General features: G+C 38.6%; 2 protein-coding genes across 5 annotated transcripts; one reads left to right on the forward strand and one right to left on the reverse strand.

Annotated features, from left to right (window-relative positions):
* Nucleotides 1-6,847: 6,847 nt before the first annotated feature.
* Nucleotides 6,848-11,752, forward strand: yif1b (Yip1 interacting factor homolog B (S. cerevisiae)). Of its 3 annotated transcripts, none has more exons than XM_031743278.2 (8): nucleotides 6,848-7,047; nucleotides 8,402-8,504; nucleotides 8,744-8,873; nucleotides 9,020-9,124; nucleotides 9,350-9,486; nucleotides 9,745-9,900; nucleotides 9,996-10,089; nucleotides 10,811-11,752. In XM_031743278.2, the coding sequence occupies exons 1-8, from the start codon at nucleotides 7,002-7,004 to the stop codon at nucleotides 10,964-10,966; spliced, it is 927 nt and encodes a 308-aa protein (XP_031599138.1). In that variant the 5' UTR covers nucleotides 6,848-7,001; the 3' UTR covers nucleotides 10,967-11,752. The 3 variants fall into 3 exon arrangements, with proteins under 3 accessions (XP_031599138.1, XP_039454321.1, XP_031599139.1); XM_039598387.1 differs by having other exon boundaries at nucleotides 6,848-7,023; XM_031743279.2 differs by having other exon boundaries at nucleotides 6,850-7,038.
* Nucleotides 11,753-13,804: 2,052 nt separating this feature from the next.
* On the reverse strand, nucleotides 13,805-22,750 carry LOC116322968 (probable E3 ubiquitin-protein ligase HERC6). Of its 2 annotated transcripts, none has more exons than XM_031743216.2 (23): nucleotides 22,503-22,750; nucleotides 21,643-21,796; nucleotides 21,463-21,539; nucleotides 20,761-20,988; nucleotides 20,581-20,672; nucleotides 20,364-20,491; nucleotides 19,984-20,138; nucleotides 19,800-19,858; nucleotides 19,614-19,705; nucleotides 19,425-19,484; nucleotides 19,222-19,318; nucleotides 18,955-19,135; nucleotides 17,688-17,839; nucleotides 17,340-17,459; nucleotides 17,110-17,208; nucleotides 16,829-16,999; nucleotides 16,433-16,573; nucleotides 16,043-16,209; nucleotides 15,810-15,876; nucleotides 15,659-15,729; nucleotides 15,310-15,493; nucleotides 14,853-14,955; nucleotides 13,805-14,697 (listed from the first exon to the last, which is right to left on the reverse strand). In XM_031743216.2, the coding sequence occupies exons 1-23, from the start codon at nucleotides 22,717-22,719 to the stop codon at nucleotides 14,462-14,464; spliced, it is 3,051 nt and encodes a 1,016-aa protein (XP_031599076.1). In that variant the 5' UTR covers nucleotides 22,720-22,750; the 3' UTR covers nucleotides 13,805-14,461. The 2 variants fall into 2 exon arrangements, with proteins under 2 accessions (XP_031599076.1, XP_031599077.1); XM_031743217.2 differs by having other exon boundaries at nucleotides 19,800-19,855; nucleotides 22,503-22,749.
* Nucleotides 22,751-23,092: the final 342 nt, after the last annotated feature.

Genomic DNA, 23,092 nt, shown 5'->3' on the forward strand with positions numbered 1-23,092 from the left:
TTGCACATAAAGCATGCTGATATGGCTTTGGCACGAAACTCCACGTCTTCCTGTTACAACTTACTTTGGATTGAACCCCATAATCCCAAAGGTGGATCCTTGAATTATGAATGTATTGCATGCATGTTCTGTTTTTTTAACCCCATTATAAAGGAGTCATGGGCTGTGATTAAATCATGTAGATAATAAATATTTCCCTTTTGTGTTATAGGTTATTATTGTGTTATAGTGTCTCTTAAAAATTTATTTTTGGCTCTTTGGGTGAGAGAAACCTTTGACCATAAACAAAAGTTTCCATTTCTGGTTTGTGTTTAGTATCTTTTGAAATGCAGCACACATTTAAATATGCATTTACATGTTTAGAAAGGTCCTAAAACAAAGTTTAAAATAGCCTCTTAGAAGATTCCCTCTTTATGTTTTATATTTATTTAGGTAGGGTAACAATATCTTAAAGATTAAATTTAAATCTATCGTTAAAAATATCTGAAAAACAAAATGCAATAACTTTCCTGTTATTCAGTTCTTATTTTCAAAAACTAAGTACTGATGAACGTCAAGAAACAGCTCATTGTTTCCTGCTTTATGTACCCCATGATTATTTCAGCAATAATGTTTTCGCCTCCAAATGTACCAGAGTGCAACAACAATAATTACACTAGCTGGGACTCTGTATGCCGCGCAAAGAGATACTTTTTGATGATGATACAAATTGCCTCTGATGACTGTAGACCTCTATAGTACTTTGTGCCCTTTGCAGTAATTTTGAAATGTATGAGAAAATAGTCCCTGTGTGTGTGTGTGTGTGTGTGTGTGTGTGTGTGTGTGTGTGTGTGTGTGTGTGTGTGTGTGTGTGTGTGTGTGTGTGTGTGTGTGTGTGAGAGATAATTTAGCGTGGGAAAATTACTCCACATTTATGTGCCCTGCATGTCCATGTGTAGGCTGTGCTGTTTCAGAGCTTCTTTGTGTAGTACAGAGTTTGTCACAGTGCCTGAGGGCTGGTGACTCCAGCTGTCAGTGGAGAGAGTGAGACACAAAGTCATCTTAAACAAAAGAGTGACAACTGAAATGTGTACGATTAGAGAGAGAGGAAGCAGATTCACAGATTAAATCAGTTCGCTGCCAAAATTAGTTTGTGTGCTCACATCGTGTTTATCAGTTAAAACCCACAGGAAAAAAATGTGGTTTTACTGGGTACATTTCTTTATCACACTTCCACATCCAATCACTGTAAAACACCACTTTGACAAATACAATAAAAAAGACATCATAGCCACACTTTTTTTGACACATTCTTTTTTTAATAAGGCTGTTGTATGAAAAGTGCTATATAATAAACACTGTGAAACCTCAAATATAGACAGTAAATTCTTTACATTTCTTTTAATCTTTTTAATATGTGCATAATCATTTTTCATAGACTACACAAAATGAGGGAAATTATTTGACAGTAGTATAGCGCTTAAAGAGTGATGCATTAAATGTGCATTACTTGATTTTTTTTTTTTTTTTTGCCACTTGGGGGCAGTAGAGTCGCTGCACAGTCTCTGAATGGTGTGACCCCCGCATCTTTTGTTCACTGTCTGTGTAAGCAGCCGTGGAACGCATTCCGGGGGCTGGGTGTTGGCTGTTCTTGATTCCTGTAAAGGCCAAGCTATTTTATGTAAATCATCTCCAATGCTGTGTCTGGAAACTCCCCAAATGCTTTTAAACTAATCGTATTTATCTGAATAAAAGTGAATAAAAGATACATTTTTCTTTTGTCGTCAAACATTCTGAAGAACACATTTGCTGAATGATGTATGTAACATAAAAGAAAGCACTGATTAGCCCACAAAAAAGTATTATTCCAGTCAGACACAGCTGGGTGTTCTAGGAAAGGAAAGAAAGGGAAGTTATCTTTTGTGATAATGCATAGTGACACGTCCATCAAGTGTCTATCAAGCGAGAAGAGATGTGTTCAAAAACACCCATAAAATTACTGATACAGCTGATAAAATCTCACATGGTGTTGGGCAGATAGGATATTATGTATATATGAGAACAAGCTACACACTAGAGCTAAAATATTTACTAACAGGTCATAAAACCAAAACTAAAATCTGAAACTAGCTAAAATAACCCTGTTCATCGACTCAGGGGTTGCACAAATATTTCAGAAATCTGTGAAAAACAATCTCAAAACTAGAAAATTATTGTGGTATTTATTAGATATATAACAAATCCGAGCCATGCATATAGATATATGTAGGCATGTGTACCATGTTTAGATATCTTTGTGAGGACCAAAAGTTGGAATGCTACTGTACTGATCAACAGTCCCTTGTGGGGTTAAAATGATCATCCCCATGAGTTTGAAGGTCTTTTTGAGACTCAAAATGTGTTTTTTTATTGTCAGGGTTACAATTAGATTATGATTATCTCCAAAAGTTGATTCTGTTCATAAAGAAGATTATGATTATGTTTATGCTAAGGGTTAGGGCTAAGGATAAGTGGCTAGAGAAATGCATTTTGTCAATTAAATGTCCTCACTAAGATATGAAAACAAGTGTGTGTGTGTGTGTGTGTGTGTGTGTGTGTGTGTGTGTGTGTGTGGGGGCACTATATATAAAAGTATCTTTTATTGTACAGTGCACTTGTTTTCCAGAGCTTTTACTCCTTTCACTCCCGTTGGTATCACTAGTCCCACTACAGCCCCAACGGCTCCACCCACTGCTGCTCCAACACCCATGTAAATAGGGCCTCCAACAACTACAGCAGCACCAATTGCACTGCCTATTTCAGCTCCTTTTACAATGATGCCAGGTTTAACTAATCTGTTCTTCTTTTCTGCCTTGTCTCTGGGTTTTCTCACATACTCTTCATCTTTCTGCAGCAGTTCTCCCTGAATTCTTAGCTTTGGTTTTTCTTCGTATCTGCGCTTCTGCTCAGCTTTGGCTCTCATATTCTGCTCCATTCGTCTTCGGGTTGCTCTCTCTTCCTCCTGGAGCATGTCTTTTGTGTAAAATGTTCCTCTGTTGTTACGCACCATGCGTTTTATTTTTTCAATCAGCTGAATTACTTGACGGTTATCAGGAACTGTATTACTGAGGACGTGGTACCTCCAGTTGCATTGTGCAATCAAGTTGCTCAGTTGTTCAGATCCACTAAAATATTCTTCAATTGTTGTGCGCCCCAGCTGCTCACCGTGTGTGAAGAGAACCATCCAGTAAGCTACAGCTTGTCTACCAAAAAACAGACGCAGGAGTTCAAGAGTTTTCCGATCTTCCCTCGTAAATCTGCCCAATCTGAACACAATCAGGAACACATGGGGACCAGGGGCTGAGAGAGAGATGTATTTTTTAAGTTTTCTCATCATTTCAGCTTGTGTGTACATTGTATCATAAATTCCTGGAGTGTCAATCAACGTAAGCCTGCATCCATTCACCACTCCTCCGGCCTTTGCGCACTCTGACGTCACAGAGCACGGAGAAAGCTCAGATCTAAAAGCATCACGTCGTAGGATGGGGTGTCCCGATGCACTCTTCCCATTTCCCGTCTTTCCAATCAGGATGATTCGAATTTCTTCTTAAAAACCTAAAAAAGATGCAACAAATTTCCTCATACCTTTATGCAAGGTTTTATTCAGTATACTGCCAAAATCCTGCACAATAACTAATGTATAGTAAACCAAAAACTAGATTTAAACAATAACAAATGCTTGTAATTAATCAGCGATAACAACCCAAAACTCTTGTTTAAATTTCTTGTTGGATCTTTGGCAAGAAGTGTGATGCACAGCTCTGACTAACCTCATCACACCAGATTCTTATGATTTTTAGTCTTGTAGTCTTCTGACCAATTACATGAAAAACTCTTATTCTACTTTTTAAATAAACAGAAAACGAATTTTAGTTCATGTTCTGCCAAAACGTAAACGCTTTATCTTCATGTCATGTTACAGTCTATTCATCTCTGTGACTCTGTTCATGTATTTCATTGCTTTTCCACCTTAAATCTCTGGTTACAATTAGAACTGATAAGACGGCATCAGAAATTAAACTATTTTTATAACCTCAACCAGTGCAAAGAGACTACATTTATGAAATCCTGCAAAATAATACAGGCTGCACAGATTCATTCACAAGAACTTAAGTTTTCTTCATTATCCAAATAAATATGAAAATTAAAAGCAAAAAACAAAACTCAATGGTTTTGATGAAATGTAATTTAAAATCTGGTAATTAATTGTATCTTAGTTCAATCCAAATGCATTATAAGGAAAGTAAATCTTACCTGCATTTAATGCAGTACTCAGCGAGGTACCTCCCTGTCTTTGCCGCCTTTCACTGGAGGCGCAGTAGGTCTTGGTTTTGCAGAGTTTATGTACTCCTCTAAATCATGAAAGGGCCTCTGCTTTGTTCAGCAGAAGGCAAGCATTATATACAGCCCATCTTTAACTGGCAGCTTTCTTTTAACCTGGTTTTAAAGTAAGCAGTCAAGTTTAATCACATGCACAGCCCATTTTTCAGTAAGTCTGGTCAGAGAAACAATATGTTTGACGGGATAACAGGCCTTCTACCAGGAAGTGATTCAAACAACAATAGAAAATGTCTCAAAGGCTTTATCGAACCCACCCTTGCTCTAAAACAGTGCTGACTGACATGATGATATCAATATTAGGAGGAATGTCAGCATTTCAAAGAAAGCAAAACAAAGATTTGAACATTTTTTGAGAAATGCTTCCTGGATTCAAATTGTGTTTGCTTGTGTGCTGTTTGGAAGGCACACATTTAAGTTGGATAAACGTAGAAGAGTAACCGACCAGAGACTGTGTGCATTCTTTAGTCCGTGCTTTAGCACTCCAACCATATCACTCCAGTACAGATAAATATAAAGTATCTTTATCTTTCACTCATGCTGTATCACCAGTCCCACTAAGGCTCCATGAGCTCCACCAACCTCTGCTCCTGGAGAAATTCCTGCAGTGTCAATCAGTGTAACCTTGCACATACTCACAACTTCTCTGGCCTTTGCGTACTCTGATGTCACCAAGCACGGAGAGTGTCTTGTTCTAGGATGGTCTTTGCTGATGCACTCTTATGAGGCCAGGGGTGTCAAATTCCAGGCCTCAAGAGCCGGTTTCCTGCCGGTTTTAGATATCATCCTGGGTCAACACACCTGAATCAAATGATTACTTCATTACTAGGCCTCTGGAGAACTTCAAGATATGTTGAGGAGCTAATTTAGCCATTTAAATCAACTGTGTTGGATCAAGGACACATCTAAAACCTACAGGACACCGGCCCTCGAGGCCTGGAGTTGGATACCCCTGTATTAGGCACATTAAATACTGCATAGAGGCTAAGTATTTGTAAATGGAATGTGCAACAGGAGCTAACTTCATAAAGCCAGTGACAGTAACATGAAATTCACACTTTTATACATCTTGTTTGATTTTCTTGTTTAATATTTGGAAAGAAGTCAGCGACACATCTCTGACTAGGCTCACCACCCCAGATCCTCATTATTTTTAACCATCTAGTCTTCAGTCAAAACAACGAGTTACTAAATGGTGTGGCTTTAAATGACTTCATGCATGCTTCTTCGCTTGCTTTCACTAACTCAGAGTGTTGCAACTGTAGCAGTTTGTCTTGAAACAGCAACTTTAATGTCGAAATTTTGTCCATATTCTCAAAATGATCAATAATATTTTATTTTTTTTAATGTGGCCCTAATACTCTGTCACACTTTCCTGTCATGCCAATAAAAACAAGGCATTACGGGTGATAGTTTTACAGAGTTCTTGGGCAGCCAAGCAGTCAAGTGTGATCACATTCCAAGTCTTGTCTATTCTGCAGTAAGTCAGAACACAGAAAAGCAACTAAAAAAGTAAATGTTGGTTCAGAGTGTACTTGTGTGAATAATTGAGCAGAAAATGGGTTTTTTAAGTACTAGTCCATTTTTTAAAAGTCACTTTAAGATACATTTAGTACAGTTTTAGAGTCTTATTAAAGTCATTTCAGTCTCACTTTCACTCAAATACACATCATCACCTTTACATAATCTCCAAGATCCCAACATGGATAGGTATTTTTAGATCAGTGTGACCAATTACAACACGACAAATGACTGATTATTGTCAGATACATTACAGATGGGCAGTATGCAGGGAAGTTCAAACGGCTATGAAGAGAGAGGTCATCACATTCACTACACATACTAAATTAATGAGCCAACTTATTAGCTTAATATAACTTCCAGCTCTGTCTATAAATGCCCCCATCGTCCGATAACTGGTTATGTAATGGCCTAAATGTTTAATCTAATTGCACGCCTTGAGGTAATTCCAGAAAGGAAGAAATCTGAATGTGTCAGTTTTCATAACATTACTGCTACTGGTATTATATTTTATGTCATATCCTTATTATCCATACTAGATCAAAAACCAATCACCAGTTTCTATTAAATATCAGCCCTGTTATATGAACCGAATTTTATCAACCCATAAAAATAACCATGCGGTGTGCATGTAAAAGGGGGTGTCTGTTTCTGTACAAATTACTAATACATCTCCATAGCTTACAGGAACATCGTGTATTTTTTTTATTTTTAGAAAACTACACAATAAAAATGTATAAAATAATTACTTCATAAGACTGTGGTCAAAATAATTACCTGGTTACTCACTGCTGTTAAAATAAACATAGTGGATAAATATGTGCTATTATGTGTAGAAGGTTATTAACACAGTCACAGTCGCCCATGATTAATGCAGCAAAGCAAAAACCAATAGAAATGTTATCGTGGGCATAGACGTGAAGACACTTCGACACAGCAGACGGCGGTGATCACCTCTCACGTCCGTTCATCGTTACATTTACAAGAGAAGAAGAAGAAGAGCGTATTCACTTCCGTGTAAATTTCATGAATGACTGTCACAGTGTAGCTCGCTAACTAGTACCAACTTCCTCCGAGTAGTGTTCCTTGTTTGACAGCTGCCGCTAGCGCCCGGTTGCTCTAGAATGGATTATACTGCAACTCAAAGTGGGTTCAGACAGCGTAAGTTACGTACGTAATTTTCTCATTAGCTCAGTTCATACGTTTGCCAGGTGCATGCACACATTTGATGCTAGCTACTGTTAGCTCGCTCTTATCAGCCGGTTGAGGCTAGCTGCTGACGTTAAACAACTTGTGTAAACACGGACAGTTAAACGGTGAATTTAAGCTTAACTTTCAACTTTAATTAAAGAGCTTTAATTATATAATAAGCGCCGACAATATGTGTTGACACTGCTAACTAGCTAATTCGTCTCCCGTTGCACGGGCTGGGCTGGCTAACGGTCCCCTCTGATGACGTTACTTATTCGAGTCTTTATTGCTCCCTCTGTGCTGAGCTTTGTTTGTTTAGGACCCACAGCTGGCAGTAAACAGTGCTTATTTGAACTCTGATCAGTTTAATGATTAGTAATGAATGTACAGTGTTATTTTTGTGCTTTTAAAAAATGCGTGAGCAGAGACATGTGCATCATCAAGACACTGCAGAAGACCCTCTACTATTAAAGTAGAACAATTTTGTAATATTTACATATTTGTTTCACTTTTTTAGCTTCTTTGTTTCATTCTTAAGACTTCTTTTTTCCGTGAACTGCTCTTTACACGGGAGAGGAAAACAAGGTTTAAACAAGCAGTAGGCGCCTGAGGATGCAGTAATCAGGTCTTGTGATAAGTGTCTGATTATATGAATATTACTTCAGTGAAATGACTTAAAAGACTGTGTCTTCTGTACTTAGATTTCATACTGTGAATTTATTTTGTGTAAATAGACTACTTTCCTTACCAGTTCTCTTTATAGCTAGTTCAGACCAGCTTCTTCAACAACACACTGTGGTCTAAAAACTTTGGGTGTTCTTAATCAATTACTCTTTAACCTTTACACGATCCCACTTGTTGCTATCATACATAATAATAATATACTTTACTGTTGTTATGCAGATGATACAAAGTTGTACCTGTCTTTTTTCTCTGATCTAACACCTCTTCATAATAACTGCTGGATGTCTCGAAACTTTTAAGAACTGAACTGAAACAGGATGGAAATATTTATTTGTTAGTCTAAAAACTTAGAGACAGATTTTTTTTTCTCATAATTAAAATCCCCTTCTGAGAACAGTTAAATCATTTTTCTACCACTTAAAGAATAGTAAACGTTAGAAAATCTAGATCTAAATGCAGAATTTTCTTTAAAACTCCTTTTTTAGGGGCTCTCTTATTGCTGTCTCTCCACGGCACCTGTATTCACCAAAACAGGTGAAATGGGTTCACAATAGTTCATGTTTCCTAACTGGACAGATCGATTATCCTAAGTATAAGTATATCCATGATGAGTGTTTTCTCCTTCTCCAAACTCTGTCTTTTTACACAGAGCCCAGTATGCGTCTAAGGAATAGTCCAGGGGACGGTCCAGATGGCAGTCAGCTGTTTGAGGATACGAGCAGAGCTGGGCCTGGACCACAGGCAGGATACAGGTGGGACTCCTGCCAATGAGGATGAAGCTGTTTTTTCCTTCTTAAGAAGAAGCCTTTGACTGTGTTTTTACAAATACCCTCAGTGCCAGAAGGGGGCGACAACATTCCACACCTCATGTTTTACTTTATCTAGCTCGTGTCTTTTATATCTTCTGCTTGCATGTGTTGTAAATATTGCTTTTGCTGATTAGATCATCATGTTCACCAAGCTGATCCCCTGTCTTGTGTCACATTGGCAGGAACCAGCAGGCCGGCCCTCAAACTGCAGGATTTCCTGGTCAGACCCTCCTGTCAGAGCCCATGTCCAATCTGGCCATGGCATATGGCAGCTCGCTGGCATCCCAGGGGAGAGAAATGGTCGACAAGAACGTAAGAACAGCTCACAGATTTTTAACAGGAATGAGTCCAATAAAATCCTGCTCATGTTTAATCTCATAATAATGGTAGAATAAATCCAGTGATTGCCCTTATTAGTCAGAGCCTCGTATTTATGTCCGCATGCTTGCTTGTTTCAGCTGGATAGATTCATCCCAATTTCCAAGCTAAAGTACTACTTTGCTGTGGACACAGTGTACGTCGGGAAGAAGCTGGGCCTTCTAGTTTTCCCATATATGCACGAAGTGAGTCTCTTTACACCTGCTAAATGTCAATCATTCTGGTGGATATGTGTAGAGATTGCTTGTGGTTTTCCATAAATATTTAAGATAAAAGAAGATACCTGCTTCTAGGTCTGTCTTGAAAAGTAACGTGTCTCAAATATCTTCACATAGACCCAAATTTTTAAAAACGTGTTTATTGTGGGTCTTACGTCTTTGAAAGTTAGTGTGTGATCATGTGTGTTGCAGAACTGGGAGGTGAGCTACCAGCAGGACACTCCTGTGGCTCCCCGCTTTGATGTAAACGCTCCCGATCTTTACATTCCTACCATGGGCTTCATCACATACATCCTGGTGGCCGGACTGGCCCTCGGCACACAGAGCAGGTACATCTGCATCCATGTTTTTATCAGAGTGATGCACATTTGAGTATGACCCTAAGCTCTGGTTATGACCATCTTAAACACTTTTTGGAGACTTGTAGTTTTATGTGTTTCTGGTTTAAGCCATTTCATTTTCTTAAAGGCTGTCCTTTTCAAACCTTAAAGCCAAAAATGGAGAACATCACCACAGGTTCATAATAAAGGATTTAGAGTATTCTCTGTTATATTTCTATGGACTCTGTTATTTTGTGCCTTCCTCAGGTTTTCACCAGAGCTGCTGGGAGTTCAGGCAAGCTCAGCTTTGGTGTGGTTAATCATGGAAGTCCTGGTGGTCCTCCTGTCACTCTACCTTGTCACTGTAAACACAGACCTCACCACTATAGACCTGCTGGCATTTGCTGGCTATAAATATGTTGGGTATGTACCGATCGGTGTCATTGTTTGCCTTTTATTACTCTGAATCTGTCAGTGTCATGCCTAAAATGTGTATATCTCTCCTTTTGTTTCTGTAGGATGATTGTAGGCTTAGTGGCGGGCCTTTTGTTTGGGAAGCCGGCATATTATCTGTCTCTGCTGTGGTGCTGTGCTGCCATCTTTATCTTCATGGTGAGTACAATTGTTTACTTATGTTTAGTAATTTTGTTTTAGTTTGCAGATTTTATTTTTGAAAAATTATTGAAGATGCTTATAGGCGTGAACACATGTCAGAAAGCCTTAAAGGTTCATAGATCTAACGTCAAACTGTGCAAATGCATCCTTCTGTATTTTTTTGTACATAATCGCAACAACAATAATAATAACATTAATAAATTATTTGTGATTTTTATCATAACTGCCTGTAACTTGGAGTAGTCATGTTTAAAGATAAAAAGTTAGGCAGGTCAGGTACTTTGCAGACTTACGTTTTTTCCCACTTGGGGGTGCTGTTGTTAAACATGGCCAAAGTTTCAGAGACTGTGCAATAATCCTTTTGAGCCACACATTTAGCCTTCAAGTTTTTTTTGTATCGTTTGTTTTTCCTGTACTCTTGTTCCACCCTGACATCTGTTTAGCACAAATTTCCTAATGTGCTGTGTTTGCATTGACGAGGCAAGGAGCAGCCAGTCAGAAGAAAAAGACAATTTAGGGAGACGAGCGTTAAAGAAAGAAGCGTTGAAAGAGTTTTTGTGTCCGACAGTTGAACTGAGGGGGTTATATAACCCACCAGTTTAAGACAGTATAAGATAAATTTGTCTTTTTGCAAAGCTACTTTGGTGGATGCTCAGGTTAAAAAATCTAGAGCTGCAAATAAAACGTTTTAAAATATCTTTTGCTTGTCTCTCCTCAGATACGCACTATGCGTCTGAAGCTGTTGTCAGAAGCAGCGGCAGAAGGGAAGCTAGTGAGAGGAGCCAGAAACCAACTGAGGATGTACCTCACCATGGCTATAGCAGCAGCACAGCCCATTTTCATGTACTGGCTCACTTTCCACCTCGTCAGATAAAAACTCCAGCACTCGCACACAGAACTCGTCATCTCACCTGACTAAAATTTGAAAAAGGAAAATAAACACAACACACATATCAAAGAAGCTGGACTTGGATGAAACACACAGCGACATGAAGACTCTCCACGTACGTGTGGCGCTGAACAACATACGCTACAAGACGATTTAGAGAAGATGCGAGGCGTTACCGCCGTTTCACAGCACAGCCATTTCATTAGCATTGCCTTTTTTAAGTCTTCGCAATTTTGTAGCAAGAGCAAGTGGCTTTAAGTTTTTTCTACTGTGTAATTACTGGTTAATTATGTTTTGTTTTTTGTTTTTTTAGGAGTATTTATGTATGTATGTTTGTGTACAGCAAGAGTATTATTGCAGATGTTTCATGAGCGATATCTCTGAGCCAAGAAAAAGTGCTAACCTCAGACAGACCGTCCACTTAATAAAAAGAACTCAAATCTGGGTTTGAAAATGATCAACTGGCTCTGCTTGAACGTTTGGATGATGAAAGCTTTTCCCCTTCTCCTAATGTTTTTTTTTTTAATGGTTGTAAATGTCCAGCAGCATGAGTAAAAACATCTATCTGGAAACCAGGGTTACCCAACTCGTCTATAAATGTCATATAATGTAATAAAGTGGACATCTTTGTTCACACACTCTGTATTGATTCTGAAAATATATGTTGTATAATTCACAACATATGGAGAGGCAGTAAAATTTGAAGTGTGCAACATAAACCAGAAGCGGATAATTTTTGCTTTCAAAGTAAAATCAACTTTAACTTTGAAAGAAAGTGTTTCCGGTTTGCTTTTGTACTTTTCACATTTTCACTAATACTCCACAAGTAGTTTGTTACTGTAGCACTATACGTCTTTGTGACTAATTTCACCTTGAGAGTGCCACTAGCCTCCCGAAACCACTCACCAACCAGTCACTGAATACACACTTATACAATACAAAACATGTATTACACTTCAGAATCCCATTCAAATGATGGCTGTCTGCATTTTAGACAGCACGCACCAGCGTGCCTGATGATGTTTAAAAGATGCCAAAGCGCAACTGCAGCTTTTCAGACAAACTGCAAACTGCCTTTCAGAGTGTGTAACTTGAAGGCCCTGAGTACTTTCTCCCACACTGAAAACACTTGAATGATAAAATTATTTGAACATTACCTAGTAAGACTGATTCAGGACAAACAATTATTTTAAACTTTCCTAGCAGTCCTTCACAGAAAGGGAACAGTCTGTCTATTCTCTCCATCTGTCAGCTGCTGCTGGCTCTTCCTCCTCCTCTTCCTCACACACTGCTGAGTTTGTCCTGGTGGATCATCAGGGGTGCAAAGCCTCACAGATGATGTGCAGCAGTGAGGCCCTCGGTCTGTCCTCACTCTGGACACTTGCAGTTGTCACACATGGAAATCTGATTTGGTACCAAATTAGAAATGTGCCTATTTCTCATAAAGCCTGACTGTGTCTCATTGATAACTGTGACCAAGATCTCTTTAAATTCTGTTAGCAAGTACTAAAGCCATAATCTTGTAGTCATTATTGAGCAGACAGATGGGTCTCCAATTATCAATAAAAAGTGAGTCTTTGTTTGGTTTTGGAATAAGTGTTATGAGCCCTTGAGTAAGAGTAGGAGGGAGGGTGTTATTCTCTATACTTTCTATGAAAACCTGTAGTAAGAACGGAGCCAGGAGATTAGAAAATGATTTATAAAACTCTGCATAAAACTCTGCACAGTATAAAACTGTGCCGGGAGATTTATTAGCCTTAAGTGCAGAAATGGAATTAGAAACTTCCTCCACCGTCAGAGGACTGTCACAATGACTCCTGTCTTCCACGTGAATAGTTTTTAGGTTTTTAATATTATCGAGAAATAGTGTTGAAACGTCCTCATTATATTTTGAGTTATACAATTTAACATAGAATTTGGCACAAAAATTTGTCTAGGATTGTCAGAGACAATACCATTAATATTCATTTGATGAATAGAGTTTGTTTTTGATCTGTATTTTTCAAGCCTGAAAAAGTAAGCAGAATTTTGTTCTCCCTCCTCCAGCCACCTCTTCCTGGATCTTACCTCAGCCTCGCGTCAGTATAAACTGTCCAATCTATTTTGAAGTAAAATTAATCTATCTTCCTCCGAGATTTCGTCTGGGGACTTCTGGTAATGAGAGGCCAGTTTGCTTATCACTTCTTCCTCAATTTAGTAATTTGAGTCCCATATCTTCTCAAGAATCCTTTAATAAGGAATTATTTAACTTCAAATAGGAGAATTTGTAAGGTATATTACCCAGTGTAAGCATTTGGATGTTAATGTGAATTGCTCTATGATCAGTGAGAGGGGTGGCAAGTATATTAACAGTAATATTATCTTTATCAATACAATTAGAAACAAGCCAGAAGTCAATACGTGATTGCCTGGATCCTGTCTTATTGCTCCAAGTAAACAGTCTATCGTCTGGAAATTTTTCCTCTCCAAATATCCACAACAAAAAATTTCATGGGAAAATTTAATAAGTTTGTACTGTATGAAGACCGCTGCCCTGGAGGCCATCTATCAACCGTATTATCTAAAGCTATGTTAAAGCTATGTTAAAGTCTCCACCAATTAAGAGGATTGAGTTTGTGTATTTGGAGAGCCAGAAGATAATTCTTTCTTCTAAGGAGTCAAGTAATTTATCATTTTCAGTTTTATTATTGTAACCATGTATATTGACTGTAATGAAGGTACTGTTATTGTACTGTTATATAGTGTCCTAAGGTGTCACAGTCAGAGCATAACACATCTTCAGAGAAGTGGTAATAATACAAAAAATAATAATAAACTACTAGGCAGCATAGCAGAGAATTTATTAAAATGATTTACTAGGTACAAATGCAAGAAAAGGTGATTTCCTAATCCAAGTATGTTCTAAGTATGTATGACATACAGTGTTTAACAAATTTCTTACACAAATATTATAGAAATCTGTCAAAAACTTGTTTACAACTAAATGTTATACTGTTATTTCTTTGGCAGACAACAAAGTGGGTTCATGTTTTTTTACCCAAATTTGAGCGGGCACACAGGACTTCTCTGAGAATACAATTCAACCCCTGACACTAAATAAAATAAATAAATAAACTTGACGCTTATTTGCAAAACTGTGAATCTGAAAATTCACAGATAACAATGGTTATTATTGTAGCATTACAAATCACAATTTTGAGCGCTTGTCCACAGTGGTGGATTAACCACTACAGAACCATTAAAACATTATTTTGTTAATTACCAATACAGTGGTTTAAATCCATAAACTGGGCGGTGTAAGAAATTTGCTAAGCACTGTATTTATTGAAGATTTAAGCTTGTGTTCATTTTAAAAGCACAAAAAAATTGTAATAACAATAAAAAATATCACTCAAAATTAATCGCACAGATTGTAAAGCAAGAAGAGCTGAAAAATAGCCAATGCTAAGGTGGGCTCTTTACAACGAAACCCCTGCTGCTTCACTCTGTGGTGCGTCGCTTCCTCCAGAAGCCTCTGTTGTGATTGATAGCCTTGAGAAGCCTTGTGCGCATCGTCCTCTCGACTGGGTATCTCCTGTAGATGGGCAGTAACAACAGGAAATGGCAGGTAAGCGATTCAGGCAAATGGCGTTCAGAAGCATCGGGCAGCACAGCCACTCTCATCTTGATGCTCTCCATTCCCAGGAAGGGTACGCGATCACTGCCTGTGAGAAACACTGAGGACGAAAGAAAATAAACAGAGGAAAAGTGAAAAACGGAATCTGAAATGTTACCCGAATTTTTGGCAGAACATCAAGAAAAATATGTCAAGTAAGCTAAAACTGATAGACGTAAATGGAAATGACAGCAAGCCTAATGATGAAATACTTACAAAGGAACTTTTTCTTTTCCTCTGCTGTCAGGCTCTCAAACACCTCCCAGAAGACCTGTATATTTGGATGCTCATCATGGTATTCGCCTTCATAAACTGTGTTCTGTTTGGGAACATCAAAATAAGAATATATGAAATATGTGTGTCATTTACATTTTTTTATCCCACCGACTCCAGACTAGGTGTCAGTTGTGTCACTCTGCTAATTTCATAAGCAGAGTGCAAGCTTTAAATTTAATTCCTGATTTATGTTACATTGCAAGTCTGCACACAGTCAGCTATTCTTTTGTATTCTTTTGGTCAAACTAAACTATGGTGACACATATGGTTCAGGTGTTTTAGGGAATTCATAGCATAGCGCACTAAACTTAAATGAAATCAATTAAAGAAAATCAGATTATGAATAAAAATCTTAGCATCAATATTCCTGGATCTCTTCAAGTTTATATCTCCTCACCTTCTTGAACACCTCCCAGTCGTAGTTTTCTTGGCCCACCATCACTGCTTGCAGCTCCTCTGGCTGGAAGAAGTCCACCACGTCCATGTTGCACACTTTGAAAAACCCTCTCTTGAACTCGTCAAACACTCTCTCCACTGATTTGTTGAAGACGTAGTTCACAAAGGCAGCTACGTATTCTTTCCTATTGATGAAAAAAAACATTGAAAAGTATACATGTACTGATTTATAGTGTTGGCAATATCCCAGCCAGTGTAATGGCATGTTGCAACTATAAAGAAGGGAGCACAGTGTGGATGTAGCTGTTAGATGGCAGAAAAGGAGTGCTGTGTAGACTGTTTATACACACCTGTTTGACCCGGTGACAAGTTTTCCTGGTTCATTTGGATCAAGCTCAACTGTCTCACCAGCCCAGGACACCTACCACAGATAATCACTCTGTCAGGTGAAAAAAGTATGAAAGAAAAACAGACACAAAACACATGATTTAGTAAACTTACAGTGAAAGTAGTGTCCAGCGTTTGAACAACATCAGGGGTGTAGTCCTCTAGGATGATCCTCCAAGACCTAAAGGCACAAAAGCACTGATGAATGTTTTGATACTGTTGTTAGCACTATTTTCAGTCTATTTGAGGTTAAACGCACGGGAAATATCTATGTATCAATAAATTTCTTTTGTCATGTCATGTGAGAAAGAACATGTTTCACTTGTGCGTTTTTAAGTCTGTCTTACTCTGCCAGCACAGGATCAAACTCCTTCATGTCGTCCAGCGTAGGTTTGACCCTGAGCAGCTTCTTGAACAGAGCTTGTGGGAAGCGCAGGTGGATAATGTTGTGGTTGTAGAGAGCCAGGCCACACAGAACGCCAAATAGGAAGTAAGTCTTCTCCTCTACTTTTGGCTGTTTGGTTGGTGAATAAAAATAAATTGTGATACAGAAAAACTCAATTTTACATCTTTTTACATCTGAAGTCATATTTTGACATATATTTCCAGTTGTTTTAGTTCAGCATGCATAAAGCAATGCATCTAACATTATTTTATTTAACTTTTTTTTTTTTTTTTTTTTTTAAACAACCATATATCATTTATTGTTTTTTTTTAAAGCAGCACATTGGTCTTACCTTGGGAGGGAACCAGGCCACAGTCTGGCTCTCGTTATAGATGAACATTTTAGATTCTCGAGCCATCAGCTCATCAAACACATGCAGGAAAAAGTCCCTTTTGTTGACATTTGTTTCCTTCCTGTCCTCCACAAACAGCACCTAGGACAGAAAAAAATCATTTTTCTATTAGTTCCTGCAACTCGTGATTTTATAGAGCAGTTAGGTTAATCCTCGATCCACTCATCCATCCATTCTCTTCTGCTTATCGATATCAGGGTTGCAGGGTTTTAAAGTTACCAAAGTAATTTTATGGGCATTCATCTAAACACTTGGGTCCTCTTTTACACTAACGAAACACTGCTGGCCAACAGTGCTAACCCTAGCAATCTAGTAAAAGTAAAGTTTCATATTTACCAAAAGCTCCCTTTGGAAGGCACAGTGGTCGGCTGCACCGAGCTGTCTGAAGGTGTCCTCGACCAGGTGAGTTCGTCTCAGAGTTAGCTGGAAGACTGGGGCAGGTGGAGAGTCTGGGGCGTGCGGTTGATCGGGCACCAACGCTACTCGATGAGCAAATCGATGCACATCCTGTAAGTGCAAAAACCCCCAATTACAAAGAAATCTGCTAAAAGATAGAAATCAGTTCCTGTGTAATTGCAGATGGTTAAAAAAGGATGAAATGTGAATGCACATTCTACCTTCACTGTGGCTGCATAGATGTTAAATATGGCAACTTTGTGAAGCAGGGTCAAAAGGAATGGGTAGCGGCAGAATATGGCTGGTGTATTCACGTCATCCTTTAAGACAATCAGTCATTTAATAATGAATATCAGTAAAAAGCAGTCTGACAGAAATTGAAATCCATACTGGACAAATGGACACATTGTTTATTTGAAGCACTTGAGTTTACTGTACTGTTTGTTTTTACCTCCTTTTTGGAAAATTGCCACCAAAGCATGATGTCCACTTCAGGCCGCACAGCATTGGTGATTTCTTCTACATAAAAGGTGCTCAGTGGGACTTTGTAGGACTTTCCAGCTTTGTTTGCCTGGAAAAAAAAACATTTTTATATCAAGAAAACAGAAATAATACTGTCATTTGTTAACGGATTTTTAACAGTTTTTCTATCCCAGGTTTAAGATTTTCAATTATTAGAACTGATCATATTTTACTAACAAGAGATTCCAGTTGATCTGTTAATTGAAACCAATATTTCATAATTATACCCAAAATCTAACAGTCATTAAAAAACAGAAGTAAAGCACACAGCACTGACTTTGTATAGCAGCTTGAGGGCTTCCAGGAAGAATTTGACTCCTGGGTTGTGTGTTTCTAAGAGGCCATTCTTTAGCATGAAGGCGAGAGCATTTTTGAAGACCATGATGTGCTTCATCAGTATCGAGGGGGGCAGTGAACTCCACCACTTTCCTGCAGAACACACACAAAAAAATACAAAGAAATATTAAGTTTACACTGCATAAATTGGATTGCTAACATCTCCAAAACTATTATTTAGCAATAAAAAAAAAAAAAAAACTTATTATACAAACTGAAGAGATTTTAAAACAAAACAGTGTCTTACATTTAATAAATACTTTTAAAATTTGTGAGTTATCACAGTAAACTCGATCATTATACTGGGCTAAACCAATTTATTAGACCGCCTGTCATATGTTGTTACTTTTTATGCATATAAACCGAATTTAACATTCAACTACAACAACTGCTGTTTCATTAAATGCTAAATTTGAAAATTCATGGTTAACAACAGTACTTACATTTTAACATTAAAAAATTCATTTTAATTAAAGAGTTTGTACATCCTGGCAGATTAACCATTACAGGAGTCGTTTGGTACCCGGCCGCGAGAGTTGAGGCTCGGGTGTGCAATTTATGGTTTTCATGGTTTTTATCGTTAACTCTGTTTCCCTGGATCTTTTCCCGTGTGTTATGAATAATTTTTTTTTTTTTTTTTGGTACCAGGCCACACAGAAAAAAAAAACTAACTTACATTTTCGTTTTTTTTAATCCGACTGAACAGTGTGAAGCGGGGATTTCTGCAGTTACAGCTACCAAAACAAAACTCGGAGCAGACTGAGCATAAGCAACAAACTTCGGGTGTCATTGCCCCCCATTACTCCCAGGTAGGATCCTCTCATTGCAGGGAAACAAGCACAGGGCTCTTACTGATTTAGCGTTATGGGGAATTATATATTTTCATGTACTTTATATTTGTTTTTTGTATTTGTGCGTCTTATTTTGAAATAAATATTTACACGTTACCATAGCGACCAGGGAGCATTAAGGGTATTTAAAAGTATTTACAAAATACCACCGTTTTTGTCTTGGCCGTATCATTTTATTTTGTTGTATTTATCTGCAACACCTTAAAGGCCGGTCCATGAAAATATTGTCTGACATTAAACCGGTCTGTGGCAAAAAAAAAAGGTTGGGGACCACTGATTTAAAGCATTTACAGCATAAACCTGATGAGTGGTTGACTAACAAGCTTGTTCTCCAATCTTGTGACAAACGTTATTTACTTAATGTTTCCAGAGTCTTCTCCGACATCTCTGCTATAGTGATGGCCACAGAGATAACTGCATTCATGACATTAGAGTCCTCTTGAAGAAGTGGGCAGGTCAGAAGAATCAGGATGATCTCTGGAGATTTTAATGCAGTTCTTGACAGGTAAAGCAAGTCGCACAGAGGGACCAAGTTTACCTGTATGGAAAGGAGACCTACTGTATGAGATCACAAGTTTAAAAAAAAATCGTCATATCTCAAATTGTTTAAAGGATGTTCTTAACTGATTGTTTGATCCACTGTCTTGTGAACAGCTGGTCGAAAGCTCGGTTAGCGGCCTCCAGGTCCACGGTTAAGTCGCCTGCTTCCAGTGGAAACCCACTGATATCAAACAGAGAGGTGAGCGGCAGCACCAACCACTCAGTCCTTAAATCTTACATTTCTAGATTAACCCCAACCCAGACAAAACCATCAGTGAAGGACTTACTTGGCTTTTGTGAAACTTGCAACAAGACTTGAACTTGTCAGAAACATTGATCCTATTTCTCTGTTGCAAAGAGAAAGAAACATCAGCAGAGACTAAGAGACAGTGAAGATCTGGAACATATATTTAATATAACTAGTATTAAATCTGCAGTCACATAAATCTTAAAATCACAGAATGATGATGAATTACCTTTTTGCCTCCACATTACCGTGCTCCATCATCAGCCATTCTTGGAGTTTTGTCTCATCAAGACGTCCAGTTATCTGTTTGTGAGCCGAGTTCTTAAAATAAAAGAGAGAAGTGAGCAGGCAGGATGACATGTTTCCTTTTTTTAAGTTTTCTGTGAGCAGTTAAAGCTGTAAGTGTTTTTATTACCTTTGCAGGTGAAGAGTAAGCAAAGTTGGTGTTCCACCCAGCAGCTATTTTCAAGTCTGCTTAAACAAAAATCAAACAATTTCATCTAAATATTTTTTAAAAATTTATAAAGCACATAACCTTAATTTACAATCGAGATTCTAAACTATTAATCATACTAGCAAAATCTAACGCACATACATACCACTGGGCATGGCTGCTGTATCGTCAGTGGTCCATGGAAACTGAACCAGAGTGGGAGTCAGGCAGCTATCCTTGTGCCCATTTCCAGTTTGACCTTTAGCTCCACTGCCAAAAGCCCAGAGCTGACCAGAAGAGCCCAAAACCAGAGTGTGATGCCTGGCAGACCAAAAACAGTCCATGGAGTGGGTATTAAATAGCACTCAAACTGCTTTATCAGACACACCTCATTCACCCAAGGACTTTTCTCTATGGTTAGGTGCGTTGACATTGACAATACAACACAACGGGGATCTTCAGCACGCAGACTGTGAAACGCTATAAATGATCATGATGGTAGCCATGGTAGTGCTTATATTAAAAACAAAACATCCCGGTTTTTACCTGCCACATGCAATCTGGGAAGCAGGACCATCCAGACCTGCAACCAGTTTGGGCTTCACTTCATTAGCAGAGGTGCTGTGACCGAGCTGACCTTGGCTTCCGTCTCCAAAAGTGTAAACTTTACCGTCCTGCAAAGCACAGCATCGTATGATAAAACCGTAGTTTTTACTTTGACTGTTAATCAATGATTCACCTGGATGAACCAGTGGAGTCATACCTTTGTCAGCACAGCAGAGTGCGACTCTCCACAGCTTATGAAGGAGACACTTAGAGGTCTGAGCGCAGGCACCATGCAGATGTTGAACCTGCCTGTTAAAGTAGAAACAGATAAAAGGCTTTATTTCAAATCATGCCACACACATATACACTAAGTTTATGACTCACTAGCTTGCTCTACCTTTCTCATCCACCCTGTTAACCCCGAGCTGACCACATTTATTGGCCCCACAGCAGTACACCAGGTCTGCGAGGGTAAGGAACAGACTGTGGGTCCCTCCTGCTGCAATCTGGGTTACTGCTACTCCAGCCAAAGCACAAATTATGACGGGTGTATGCTGCACCGGCACCTCCTTCCCCAGGCCCAGCTGACCATGACTGTTTAAACCCCACGAGAAGACATCGCCTCCTGGAGAGAGGTGAAAAGTGTTTTTAAAATGTTCAATTAACACCTTTAAAAACAAAAACAAAACACTAATCATTAATTTAGTTTAACAAATTATTATTCCTCAATCACCACAGAATAGTTTACATAGATTAGAAGTAGAATAAATAGGATGCATGGATAAATTATATAAGTGAGAATTATGTAAATCAAATTAGAAATTCAGGTGCAGTTATGACCTTTTTATTGATATACTGCTGGATAAAGTGCTGCAGTTTAAATGGACTAACTCTCTTTGCCAAATGAGCCTCTGGCCAATGAAATATCTTCAAATAGTGTCAGCGACCTGAAACAATATACATCACACTTGTAGGGCAAACTGGTTTTACAACACGGATGAAGACACTTTAAAAAAGGAAAAATTCATCATCATTTATCATGTGTGGGGAAAACTGTAATTCCCCTTGTTCCATATGAACACACAAAGTTGTGTCTTACCTTTAGTCAGGGCCAGGGAATGGGAGTTTCCACAAGCAACTTGAATTATCGGTATGGGCAGTGGGATAGGCACCTTGCTGCATGATGATGGACAACAATTGGTAAAAATGTGGCAAAAAGCTTTGAACAAGTCAGTGATACATGTGCGTATTTATTCATGTGTCACTGATGAGTGATTACCTTGGTCTGTGACTGCTTGAAGGTGTTGGTAACAACCCTAGCTGTCCATCCTCTCCTGCCCCCCAGGAGAAAACGTGTCCAGATGCACTCACAGCCAGACAGTGGTCCTGACCGCAAGCCATCGCCACCACACTGCCCAGCGCCTCCACTTGAGCTTAGAAAGAACGACAGAAATTGCACACACATTACATGTCTGACCATAATAACTTCAGCCTAATGAGAACTTAATGATAAACAAAGACAAACAGGGAAGTTTGGGACATCCGCTAAAACCTGTGCAAAGCTGCTCATTTATAGTGTTGCAAAGCAGCAAACAGCTTACCTTACTTACCTGCACTTTCTCTGGGTTCAATCCAGTTATAGCTTCTAGGTTTCACAATACATACATGCATACAATATACATGCTAATGTATCAAAAAATATATAATAATATGAAATAATAATATAAACCTGTCTGTTATGTATTTCTTACATTTTGCACGTGATTTATATGACTGTCCGTGTTCGTGCTTCTGTCATATTTCATATTTCTTGCTACATCTAGAAACTGAAAGCAGCACTGAGATTTCTTAGGTTTTAACTTTCGTTGTCTGCACCGACAGCACTGAAACGAAACTGAAACTTGACGCATTTAGTTTTTTTTACGCAGTAAGTGTTCAAGAGATGATTATATTTATCGCTTCTTAAGGACGCAGTATCTGATTAAACGCCTGCACCACACGGTCAAATCCCACCTTAAATAAATATACCCGTGAAAAGAAACTAAGAAAACAATTATTTAAATAATAAAATTATAATATTTTGTTTTATTCCACGTATTTTGTTTCCTTTAAAGGAAAACCGCTAAACAGCCTACTCACCTATGATCTTTCCATTTTTTTTCTTCTGTCGTCCAAGTTGTCCCTGAGAGTTGTGTCCACATGACAGCACGTCCCCGTCTGCATTAAGAAATAAAGTGTGCCGATCCCCACAGCAGATCTTAGTTATAACCCCGGGGACGGTCCAGGACACGGGGCTGGGGGCCGCCTGTGGCCCGAACTGTCCGCTGGAGCTGTCTCCCCAACAGAACAGCTGCATGTCTCCACCTGGTCTCAAATGAGGACGTTATGGGCTCTGTGCTGGCAATTTAGCTCAGCTGATGCTGCCTTCGAGGGTTGTCGGAGATATTACAGTCACCTCGTAAAGAAATCGATCATTCAGTAGCATATTGTATGTTTTTTTTCATAAGGGCTAAAGTGTCTAAAACTGTAATTAATGCAATTATTTAATTAATTAACTAATATAATAAAGATTTCTAGGCTTCAGGGTACACATTTTGTTCTTTCCAAAAGCAGCTAATGCAAAACCAATAAGTGCTCCACTTTACGAGGTTGAACTTGAAGGCATCACGAATGAATGTGGAGGAAGATGGTACCAAATAAATAAACTACTGTGTATACTTTCAGTAACA

This window comes from Oreochromis aureus, linkage group 14, assembly GCF_013358895.1.
Source record: "Oreochromis aureus strain Israel breed Guangdong linkage group 14, ZZ_aureus, whole genome shotgun sequence".
Lineage (NCBI taxonomy): Eukaryota > Metazoa > Chordata > Actinopteri > Cichliformes > Cichlidae > Oreochromis > Oreochromis aureus.